Source organism: Cheilinus undulatus, linkage group 17, assembly GCF_018320785.1.
Source record: "Cheilinus undulatus linkage group 17, ASM1832078v1, whole genome shotgun sequence".
NCBI classification, from domain to species: Eukaryota; Metazoa; Chordata; class Actinopteri; order Labriformes; family Labridae; genus Cheilinus; species Cheilinus undulatus.
In genome coordinates this window covers 20,524,140-20,536,681 of record NC_054881.1, presented here as the reverse complement: position 1 = coordinate 20,536,681, position 12,542 = coordinate 20,524,140, and the positions used below count along the sequence as shown (strand labels likewise).

At 37.7% G+C, this 12,542-nt stretch overlaps 1 protein-coding gene across 2 annotated transcripts in view; it reads right to left on the bottom strand.

Annotated features, from left to right (window-relative positions):
• Positions 1 to 3,794: 3,794 nt before the first annotated feature.
• Positions 3,795 to 12,542, bottom strand: part of LOC121524701 (AP2-associated protein kinase 1-like) — a 40,768-nt gene continuing 32,020 nt past the window's right edge. The window contains exons 21-22 of one of the 2 annotated variants that reach the window (XM_041810173.1): positions 10,390 to 10,451; positions 3,795 to 7,634 (exon numbers count right to left, since the gene is read on the bottom strand). In XM_041810173.1, the coding sequence (XP_041666107.1) occupies positions 6,940 to 7,634; positions 10,390 to 10,451 (757 nt within the window). In that variant the 3' untranslated portion in view covers positions 3,795 to 6,939. The remainder of the gene's footprint in view (positions 7,635 to 10,389; positions 10,452 to 12,542) is intronic. The other variant, XM_041810174.1, reaches the window with a different exon arrangement.

The window sequence follows — 12,542 nt, the reverse complement described above, 5'->3', positions numbered from 1 at the left end:
AAGTTTTATAAACTTGCATTTTAGCCCCCGGCTGATGTAAAACCTTCTGATTCAACTCAGAGTTTAAACAGCACAAAGTCCTTTGGCTGGGCAACTTCCTCATGTGTTTTATACATTCTAGTCTGTATATTTTTATGAATGAAAATACATTAAATCAAAGAAATTTATCAAGCATTATATGTCTGATTTCTATTGTTAACAGCTCTGATTTGATTATTTTCTTTGAAATTAGTCGGGAGCCATCTCCAAGTCCACAAAACTCATTGACCAGATGAGCAAATCTCCATGCTCCTTCAACAAAAGCCTTGATGCCTACATAGCTGACCACACGAAAAAATCTGTTGAATGTTTCATTTAGAAATCAAAATACGTTCATCAGACTCAAAAAGAGGCATTTACAAGTACTCTTTTATTTTCAACTTTCTTTGGACAAAATGTGCACTACATTGACTACTATAGGGACAGGAGTTCTTCCTTCGCACTAGCATCTACTGAATGGCATGCCCCTTTAGCCACTCAGGTATCGGCAGGACCAGATTGAACAGACCGTGTGACGTCTGATGCCAAAGATCAATACCTTACAGAGGTGAATAACCACAAGACAGTGGATATTTTTTCATTGAAGTAACAATTTTCTGAGTTTCATGAGTCAAGTCAATCATATATATTGTGTCATATTTTGTCTTACCCCTTACACTTGAGTATTAGTTCATTTAAATATCCAAAAATAAATGTATACAGTCTGAGTTATTTTTGCAACAGAGTTAAAGTGAGCTGTCACTCAAAAGAGAAATTGAGGGTTGATCCACTGAGATGAAAAAGTGGATTCAAATGACTGGTTTCAAATCTTGACATGCTAAAGACAAGAGAAACTGAGCTGCAGTTGATGTGGTTGTCGCCCCCATTTGTCTTTGTATGAAAATATTCTGGGTACCACCAGATTTATGTAAAACTGGAGAACTGTGCTGGAAAAAGGCACATTTGGGCTGCTGTGCTCGGATTTCCTGGCTGTCACTGCAGGAAATGTGCAAACTGCTACAGTGTGGCTGCATTAACGGAGGGACGGAGGGTGTAGAATTATTCTTTTTTTTTAATTTATAAGTGTTCTCACAATGGTTTGGGTAAATAGTTTCCATTTAAGGTAAAATGTGCATAACGTCCTTTAATACAAAATGTAACCTGATATGATTTCAGGATTATGTAAGAAGCCAAGAGCAGCTGAGTCTTAATCCAGCTGGGTCCACTAAAATACATTCTTTTATATCTTTTCCATGTGCCTGCTTAGGTTTCTGTTGTTTCTTCATTTAGAAAAGATTTCACAGACAGACGCATACAGACGTCTTGCAGTCCTGTGGGCAGTGAGATCATGGAGGCGTGTCTGAGAAAGCTGGCAGAAACAGGGGCAGTCGGATAGAAGGCAGACTATAAAATATAACATCCAGCTATGATGCCATGGAGATCTGGCACAGCTTTTACACTGCTTTACCAAATCCTCAGCAAGCAGTCAAAATAATGAGGGGAACTATTTAACTATACCCTAATATACCTATTTATTTATGCATTATTAGATCTATGAAGACAGGTCATTTTAAGAGGCAGATTTTAGACAAAAGACCGCCTGGCACAGACATATTAAATGTCCCACACCCATTTTACAAGAAACAAAGAGTCACACATTTGAAGTTTTGAGGCATTTTGTGTCTCTTTGTAAAAGAATCAGTCAAGTTATAGTTCTTTTGACTCCATTGTCATTTAATTCTTTTTATTTAGTTATTTTGCACAGTGTTTGTCTTTATTTAGGAACTCGTTGATTTTTTATATCCATTAAACCTGTTTTCCACCAGGCCAATTCCAGAGCTGCTTCAGTGCCTATTCTAGCACTAGCACCACTCTTTTGGTTTCTATAGGTGTCCCATTGCCTTTAGACCGGTTCTTGTGTGGCACAAACTCCTTACTGGAGTCAGTTAAAGGGCCCTCCTAAGGGGTGATTCTATTTTATTGTGGGTCAGCCATGTTAGTGCAAGACTATATTTGTTATTTGTTATTTGTTGACGTTGCTGACAACGCTGTGATCTTTGCAGACTGTACATATATGTCCTTGTGCAAGCTCATAACTTGCTGAGTGAGGATGCTGGAGTGCTGGGAATGCACATCTCCTAGGCCAAAACAAAGATTCAGGCATTCGGGGACACCTTGGATGCTGCCATTGAATTCTGTCTGTGAATGGTGAGAGCGTGGAAGTTGTAGAGCAGTTCACCTACCTTGGCAGCGTAATTTATTGATCTCTTACATGTTTAACTTGATGGATAAGTTTGTAAATCAATTCTCAGCAGTGGCCCCAACTTGGCCTGTGGACGTCTACCTTGGCAGCAGAGACTAAGACAATCGCAATCATCACAGCATGAACCAGTGTGAGCAAGTTTATGAACCATGGTGTAGCTTACATGAAGCCTTGGATTAATAAAAAGGAAAACAACAGACTTATCTATTTCTTTTTACGTACACAAATCTGACATGTGATGAAATCAGCCTATGGCTGTGATCCCTCTCCTCCTTTTCTACTTGATCTTTTAAGTAAATTAATGTCTTTTCTTATCCATAGCTCACTCATGTTTTATGTGTTTTTTCCAAATAAGAACAAGGAGCTCATCTTTCAGCTCAGCTTACTCCCTTTGTCTGGCTGAAGTTCAGATTGAAGCTGCTGCACATGCAAGCTTTAGTGCTGGTCTATCAGAGCTTCACGGTTTTTCCATTTTACCAGGCGATTAATAAGAAGCATCTGTGACTGAAAAAATATAAACTTTTCTTGATCGACAATCATTTTGATCTCAGATACTTTTCCAGATACCATTTCCTGAAAATTTCATCAAAATCCGTCCACAACTTTTTGAGTTATGTTGCTAACAAACAAACAAACAAACAAACAAACAAACCCACCAGATCACATAACCTCCTTGGCGGAGGTAACAAACACACCATCCTCACTGTGAAGCACAGTGGTGGCAGCATTATGCTGTGGGGATGCTTCTCAGCAGCCAGCCCTAGAAGGCTTGTAAAGGTAGAGGGTAAGATGAATGCAGTAAAATGCAAGAGAACTACAGCTTGAGAGAATATATACTTTCCAGCAAGACAATGACCCAAAGCATACAGTAAAAGCTACACAGAAATGGTTTAGAGACAACAAGGTGAATGTTCTGGAGAGGCTGAGTCAAAGCCCAGACCTCAATCCAATAGCCCAATCCCTGACAGAGCTTGAGCAGTGTTGCAAAGAAGTCTTTAAAATTTGCAGTGTCCAGATGTGCAAGCCTGATTGAGATCCACATAGAATCAGTGCTGTTGGTGAAAGGTGAATCTACTAAATAATGACTTGAAGGAGGTGAATTTTTAAGCAGTCACTTATTTGAATTTACATATTTTTATTTAATTGACATAACTTTGTAGAAATCTGTTTTCACTTTAACATGAAATAGATTTTAGTATTTTTTTTTAATCAAAAAAGCCAGACTATATTGACTGTGATTGATTGACATCCGAAGGGGGTGAAAACTTTTATAGCCACTGATAGGAAGATTAGAGATGTCTTCATTGAAGCCTTATCCTGTCTCTAGGGCACAAATATCTTGTGTTCGTTTGCATCTAACTCTTACTAAAGCTTATCAGACATCCTGTAAAAAACAAAAACAAAAAAACAACAAAAAGAAAATGTTGGGTGTAGAAAGAAGTCCAAAGGCCCTGAACCTTGAGGTATTGATTTCTTAACTATCTTCAGCAAAGAAAGACAGCAGAGGCCAATATAGAGGATAATATTTTTGAACTTTTATTAAAATACTATTTTAAGCATCACTTTACAAGTTGTCCTTGTCCAGTCTATATAGAGTGGTGCAGTAACCAGTCACCAGTAACTCAGTATGAAAAGGCCTTAAGAGTTTTTGCCACATGGTGTAATTTCAGCGATAATCCAAAAACCTACATGGCTTTTGTCGATAGAACCTGCGTGATGTTAACTTCAGGGTTGGCCTGCAATTCCAAAATCACTGCAGCACTCTATAGCCAGATGATACAGATATAATCAAACACTGTTATCTAAGGCAGCATGGTTAACAGAATGATCATACTGTATTAAGGATAATTATAAGCATTATTAGATTTTATCTCACTTTAATATCCACTTTAAAAAACTGACCCTGTGGAGATGTTTGTTTTTCTGTATTTGACAGAATCTTCCTTCTGACAGAAAGACATGATATGTTTTATGTAAAATACCAACTCCAACAAACAACATTAGCACTTTGACATCATCCTTTCAAGAGAACTAGTACAGATTTTTAGGTGATTGCAGCAGCCACCTGGGAAGAATTATGAAGCATTAAAGCAGCAAAATTAATCTTAACAGTGGCTCTATAAAGTCTACACCCTACTGTTAAAATGCCACATTTTTATGATGTAGAAAATAAAGACAAAATATAATGACAGAACTTTTCCAAACCTGTAATGTAACTAATAACACAGAAATATCAACTGGAAAACAACCAAAATATTTTAGGAGAAAGTCATAAAATAGAATAACAAAAACCTGGTTGCATAGATATACACACCCCTTCATTAATACTGTGTTAAGGTACCTTTTATTGCATTACAGGATTATTTTTTTAGTAGTAGTCTATCCTTGCAACCTATCTTGACTTTGCAAAACTTTTGTCAAGTCTCCCAAGAGCACGTTGGAAAAAGTGTGATAGTCTGATGAGACCAAAGTTGAACTTTTTGGCCATCATTCTAAAAGGAATGTTTGACACAAAAATAATAATGCACATCAGCCAAAGAAGTACATGCCCCTGTTGAAGCATGGTAAGGGCAGCTTCATGCTTTGAGGCTTCTTTTCTTTATCTGAAACGGCAGTTTTAACGTAGGAGGAAAGCATTAACACTTCCATATACCAGTCAAAAAAAAAAACCCTCTAGTAATTGATAGAAAGTTGATGCATTTAGCTAGTCCTATAGTGCATTCTACTGTACTAAATACTTTGAGTATATAAGTGTGCAAAGTGCATTCACACTGAGAAACAAACTCAAATACAATATACTACTCACACACTCAACCATTCATGAATAGAGGGAGGAACAATGGACACTTGCATGCCATATTGCTGATATAGCAGATATTGTACAGTTAGCATGTTAGCTCGCTAGCTAACATTAGCATCTGCTGCTAATTTGCAACTGCAGCACATTTCAAACCCAAAAAACACACTTAAGGCAAATAAGTTAATTTTCTTTAAGCGAAAAAGCAGTTAAATTTTGATAATAATCGCCTACATCTGTTACATCTTTCTGTGAAAAAAGAAAGAAAACAGACATCATAATTTCCTGTAAATACATAACGGCAGTGTGCTATATGGGGCAACACCACTCTGCTGTGATACAGATCTCTGCACTGCATTTATGTGTACTGTAATACAGTATACTAACAGAAGAAAGTCATTTGGGACATGCTTAGAGAGAATTCACCTTTCAGTGTGACAATGGCCCAAAGCACTCATCCAACGCAACAAAAGAATGGCTTCAAGATCAACATTTTGAACTGTCACCGTCAGAGACAAGCCCAAGCCCTAAGTACTCACAACTCAGTGGACAAGTCAAAAGTCATCTGTACCTTGTGTTATCAAACATTTACCTTTTCACCGTCCCCTTATTTCCTTTTCAATCCATTGCATGTTCCTTTTTCTGCAGTTAAGTTCATGTTAAAATCTTTAATTGACCCATAAATGCAGGTCTGTATCCAGACAGGAAGTCAACTACCTGTAATTTGAGAGATAAGACGGTAGAAAAATGACACACAAAAAAATTTGAATGCAAAATAGTGGAATTTTATAATGTAATGAAAAGGATGAGATAAATTTCATTAAACAACCAAATTTCTAAGATTAATTGCAATAACAAATGTGGATCTTTTGACAGCCCTACAATTTATGCAACCAGGTGTATTTTTCAATTATGAATTCCTCCTAAATGGTTTGATGTTTTTCAGCTGACTTGTTTATGTCAGGGACAAATACAGATGGACAATTTCACGAGTGTAACAAATAATAGACATAAAATCCAAGCTACTTTTACAATGCAGTGAATATAAGAGTTGTGGGCTATCTCCGTTCTAACAGGGATATGCAGACTTTTATAACCATTGTAAGTCATTATCTCTACGTTAAACTGCTTTATTTAAAACTAGTGAAAAACCAGTGGTTTGGGAATTTTATTGCAACTTGTTTCTCCTTCCTAAATCCACAAATTCTCAGTGATAATATTGGATGAAAAATAATTGACCGTTACTTTAAATTTCAAAATACTTCTTTGGCTTGCAGTAAAATATTTCTGATCTTTTGCTGCATAGACAGTGAACACTGATCAGTAGAGAAACCTGCAAAATTTAAGGCACAATCTGTTATTTACAGTAGTTTTAAACAAACATTTGAAACATTTCACATGGTTTTGACCTTCAATGGCTGCCATGTTGCTCGACATACTTTAAAAGACTTTGAGAGAAATACATGAGATATTAATTTCTGATAAATATTTGTCTATGACAGTGACATTTATGAAGGTCAGAGTACAAAAGACCTTACTTTTTAACCATACACAATACATTTTAATCCTTGAATAAATAAAAAGTCTATTTAAAAGATAGAAATCGGGCATTTGATGAAACCCTAGATAAAGTTTATATAGAGTCAAGTTCAGACTGTGTATATTGTTCTAAAGTGACTCATTACTGGTGCTCAGACTGAAGGCAGATCATATAACTGAGGTAGAACTTTTTTACTGGTCTTAATACTGCTATTATTGTGAAAGGAACAAACTATGAGAGAAATTTGGGTAGCACTAAACCTGAAATGTGCTTTGGCTCTGATAGAAGCTTTGACTTTGCGTGCCTGATACGATGATTTTATCAGGAGGGTTTCCCCTGAGAGCATCTGGGCTGAAAAGGTGCAGCAGTAAACGGGTCATCCAAACCTCTTCCCCCGATGGTCCAGGCGTGCAGCGGCCCCACAGCCACTGAACCTACGGCAGCCTGCTGGCCGATCCTGGAGACCACCCGGTGAACAGCCACTGGCTGCTGGAGCAGAGGGGCCTCAGGGTGCAGAGGATGAGGAGGGTGAACACCCAGAGGCTGGGGAGCAGCAGCATTAGAAGAAGACGCTCGGACCAGGTGACAGTGTTTGACCTGCTGCTGTGATCCAGACTTAAATATGTGAGTGTTACTCGAAACAGCTTTGGTGGTTTCCTGCCTCTTTCTAAATGGCGCCTGGAGAAAAACATCAGATGTGTCAGCAGGTTTATGAGATGAAGAAAAGGAGGATGCCATCTTGCTTTCTTTTTTAAAGGGGGCCAGCTGGAAGACATCAGAGGTGACAGAGCTGAGCTGGGATACTGGGTTAGCAGGTATGAACTGCAGGCCGGTGGAAGCAGCTGGTAACGTGTGGTATTTTAAGCTCCTTTCATCTGATGGCAGCACGTGTTTATTATAGACACATGAAGGAATCCTCTGCTGGATCATCAGACTTTTGTTCTCTTCACTGAATGGCACAGACACCTCAGTCCGACCAGATCGCTGTGTGTTACTGCTGAGCTCCCTCTGCAGGTCTGTGAGTGGGAGAGAAGGGACGACAGTAAGACAATGTCTGAATTTATCACACTTTTTATGGTAACACAGACATGTTCAAATATCTAATGGATATATGCAAAAAGGAGTGAATAAACCAGAACAAAAAGAAAGAGCAAGGTTGGTCTTTGTCGTATGGGCAATTTCCTTTGAAATCCATTTTTGTTCTTTGGTAGGAAATAAAAGTTTTTTCTTTTTTCCTGGCAGTATCTACCAGTTTCAAGCTAATGTCAGAGGCTGGCTAAGGGAAAATGCTGTGCTTAACTCATAAAGAATGGTGGTGGTAAACTGCAACCTATTCCACTGTTTTAGAAACCCAATTTCAAAAAAAGTTGTGATGTTGTCTAAAATCTGAAAACAGGGATTTCCAAATCCTTTCCAATCTATATTTAAAAGAATACAGCGCAAAGACAAGATATTTCATGTTCCAACTAACTTTTTTTTCTTGTGGACAATGCATACATTTAATGTCTGCAATATGATCCAAAAAAGTTGGGACAGGAGCAAGAAAAGAGTGGTAAAGTTGTAGAATGCCCAAACACACCTGGAACATTTCACAGGTAAGTAGGGTAATTGGTAACAGGTAATAGTGTCATGACTGGGTATAAAAGGAGCACTTTTAAAAGGATCAGTCATTTGCAATCCATGATGGTGCAAGGTTATCCTCTTTGCTGATGACTGTGTCACCATCTATAGTCCATAACATCATCAAAAGATTTAAAGAACCCTAAGAACTCTCTGCACATGAGGGGCAAAACCTTTGATCCCTCAGCAGACACTGAATTACAACCAGCATGTGATGGATATTACAGTGTGGGCTCAGCAACACCTTAGCAAACCATTGTCAGTTAACACAGTACATCTACAATCTATAAATCAAGCATATAGCATTACTTCAGGCAGACCACAGAGTTGAGCGCTGCCATATATTCCAGATCATCTGATCTCTCGCAAGCCCTTATCAGCTGATGGCCAGCTGATTCGCTCTAAGCACGCTATTGGCTAATCACACTCATGCTGCCATATTTAAACCGTTCTAGCCTTGCTATGCTCTGCTTTGCCCTCTGCAAGCTGCTTTCTGAAACCATCCTCCACCCCAGCTCCTCCTCTATGCTACATCTGACTTAATCAATGTTATTCTGTGTCACTGATGCCTGCTCTGCTTGTGGTTAATTGCTGCTTCTCTCCCTGTGTCAGGCTTTCCTTGTAGGCAGAGGAAGCGCCGGAACGTGGGCTGGTCCTGCTTGATGCTTTCCACATAGGCTTGTGGAAGGGCAGGGGGATCCCAGAACAGCCACACCACCAAACATAAATAACAGCAAAGAGAGCAAATTAATAACTGCCAATAAAGGGAGAAATTTCTACCATGCAAAGCTGAAGCCATATACCAAAAACGCCCAGAAGCAACACAGACTTCTCTAAACCTGAGCTGAGATGGACAGATCTAAAGTGGAAAAGTGTGCTTGGTCTGACAAATTCACATTTCAAATTGTTTTTGGAAAAAATGGCTTTCAAGTCCTACAGGTTAACGAGAAAAAGAAGTGGTGGTGTATTAACACCCAAGGCATGGGTTACTTGCACATCCATGAAGGCACCATTAATACTGAGAGGTACATACATGTTTTGGAGCAACATGTGCTTCTAAACAGCTGACATCTTTTATTTGGACATCCCTGCTGATTTCAGCAAGACAATGCTGAGCCATATTCTGCATGAGTTACAATGGCATGGCTTCACAGTAAGAGTGAGCCTACTAGAATAGCCAGCATATCATCCAAACCTGACTCTTAAGTTGAAAATATATGGGGCATTATGAAGCACAAAGTACAACAAGAACTCCACACTGTTGAGGAACTTTAGACATAAATCAAGCTAGAATTATATAGAACTCAACTTTCAATACCTTAACAATTAGCGTCTTCAGTCCTCCGATGTTTACAGAGTGTTGTTAGAAGGAACGGTGATGTACAACAGTGGTGAAACATGCTCCTGTCCCAACTTTTTTTTGGAACATGTTCTCGGCACCAAATGTATATTGTGTGCACATTTCTTTAAAAATAAAAGTGTATCATATTAAACCATGAATATCTTGAATATATATAGTTGAATATAGGTTAAAAAAGATTTAGAAATCACTGTATTCTGGTTGAATTTTTATAAGAAGTCCCAACTTTTGTGATTTGCACTATGCTGAATTTCAGCTGCAAATCAATATTCTGTTCAAGGAAAAATCCATGATGATACATCAGTCAACACGTTGGGTATACATCTATTACTTACATGTGGCCTATACTGACGTCCTTCATAAAATAAAGGTAAATATGAGCTTATTTGTTCTTAATAAACATGGGCAACTTTTTGTGGTTTTAAACTTTCTCAGTTTGGCTTTAGAAAATTGCCTTTAGTGAACAAAACTTTAAACAGGTGAAAAGTGAACTTATTTTAATGAGACTCTCTGCAAGAGGATTGCATTAAGATATTATTGAGCCCATAAATGGACTACACATTCCTAGGGGATCTTCACATGTTCAGCAACATTAGCTGTTCCAGTTTGACTTTCAGTGGTCTAAAATTAAAGTGATCCACTTGTGCTGTAATAGAAGGTGTGAAAAAAGAAAAATGGATTGAAATTAAATGGGGCATGAAATTGATGTTTGGTCTTACCTGAGTAGATTAACCTGCTGTCTGATCAGAATAAGAAGTGGATTAGTGCATTACACAAATGAAGAGACGCACCTATTTTACAGATGATTTGTCCATCCATTACTCTCTCATCCAGAGGATGGCAAGCAGCACTACTGTGAAGCAGAGAATGGATGTACTTACAAGCAGTTTCTACGTTTGCTTACAGCACATCGCAAGTGTGTGTGTGTGTGTGTGTATATATATATATATATATATATATATATATATATATATAGTCATCTTGATATTATCTTGATATCTACCGATTCTTAACATGAATGATCATTTTGCTATAAAAATCAGCATTTTAACATGGGGTGTCGATGTGGCTTCGAGTGTTTCCACAGCCAGCCTCTAGTGGACACTCAAGAAACTACAGGTTTATGCACTTTCACACTGGTCTATTTTTGATCCACTGAGGTTGCCATTTGTGATGTAACAGGGTGTTGAGGGGTTGTCCCATTTCATAGGGAATATTTCACCACTACCCCTTGTAACCCTGCTCTGAGGGGGGAACTCAAAAACGAGGGGTTGTGGTAAAATTAAAATCAGAACTGAGCCATAGAACAGTAAAGAAGCCACTACACTATGATGAATCCTCACTAGCTCAGGAAATTGGTGGTCTGTTTTCATCAGTTTACATAATAACTAGGGCTGTCGAGATTAACTACATTAATCACAATTAACTAAGATCCAAGATCAATGCATTAAATATTTTCTAACTGCGATTAATCACGGTTTTTGTCCCTTTGGTTAAGCCACATCAGCGTCTCCCTACAGCCACAGGTGTGTAAAATAAGTCCACAGCTGTCCCTTAAGGTCTCATTTTACTTCTTTTCAATCTATAACAAATTCCTTTCATCTGTGGTTGAGTTCAAGCTAAAATCTTACATCTTCCTATAAAAGAAGGTCTGTATCCAAACAGGAAGTCAATTACCATTAGTAGAAAAATCCAAAATGACACAAAAAGTTTTAAATACAAAACAGTGAAATTTTTCAAATGGGATAATAAGAATGCTCATAATCATGTTTGACAATAGAATTTTTTAGATTAATTGTGATTAAAAATGTTATTTTTTGACGGCCCTGATAATAACTTTATCTTTATATCACAATGAAATTGTTTTTCTCCTCAAAAATACAAAACTATGACATTATTTTAATACAGCAACATTTAAAGAAATTTCTAAAACAGCTGTTCTAACCTTCCAAAGCAATCAACAGCTATACACTTACACACCTTTTGTCACATTTTAACAAACATAATGTTAAAATTTGCTTGGGTTACAAATGGTGCAGTATAGCAACATTTAGATGAGTGAACTTTGCCCAAGTAATGGTGAAATATGTGAATTTTACTGAAAAGCATGCCGAGAAGAATGTACTCAGTAATGTTGCACTGATATCGTTCAGTTACAACACCCAGTATTAGTAAGAGGACACATTAAAACCTTAGAATCACTACTCCACACATTGACATTCACATTTGTATTTTATTTGCCATCCCTTTATAATTCTTTAATTATCTCACAAAAATAGAAGGAGCACACGATACCACAGCTCTGACGCAGGTTTGGGCCATAAAGACAAAGAGGCGTCTCAAAAACACTCAATAGTTTCAGATAATCGACAGCGTTCATTTTTGGCAAAACAACAGAGGAGACGAAGGGCTTCTGTTTCACATCAAGGACTAATCTCACATGTTGCTTGGCTTTACTGGTCACGACAGCACACTGGCAGCTACAGGGAAAAAGCTCGGGAGTTGCATAGGTTCAAACAGTGACTGTAAAATGAGGATGTTAATGAGAGGATCAAAAAGAGGATGATAAAAAATCTTACCCAGTACATGCAATCCTTACAGAACATATACACTCAGGAGAGTGTTTCTATATTAGCCACTCCCCTTATTTTTAAACTTACTGAAATATAAAATGATATAATTCTCAGTTTAAATTAGGAGCTGTAACACCTACAAATGTAATAAACCAGAAATGCAAAACAGATCTGCAGTTTTCGTTGTAATAATCTCACACATGTAAAACGTTTTTTCCTGCAAATGTAAGAGCTGTTTTTTGTAGTGATCTGCTACCTTCCCCCTTTGAACCACTGAAAATTTCCCTGACCGAAAAACTTTAATTATACATCTGTAACTCATTCTCCTCTCATCTTACAAAGCCTGTGAAATTACATCAATATGTTTTTTT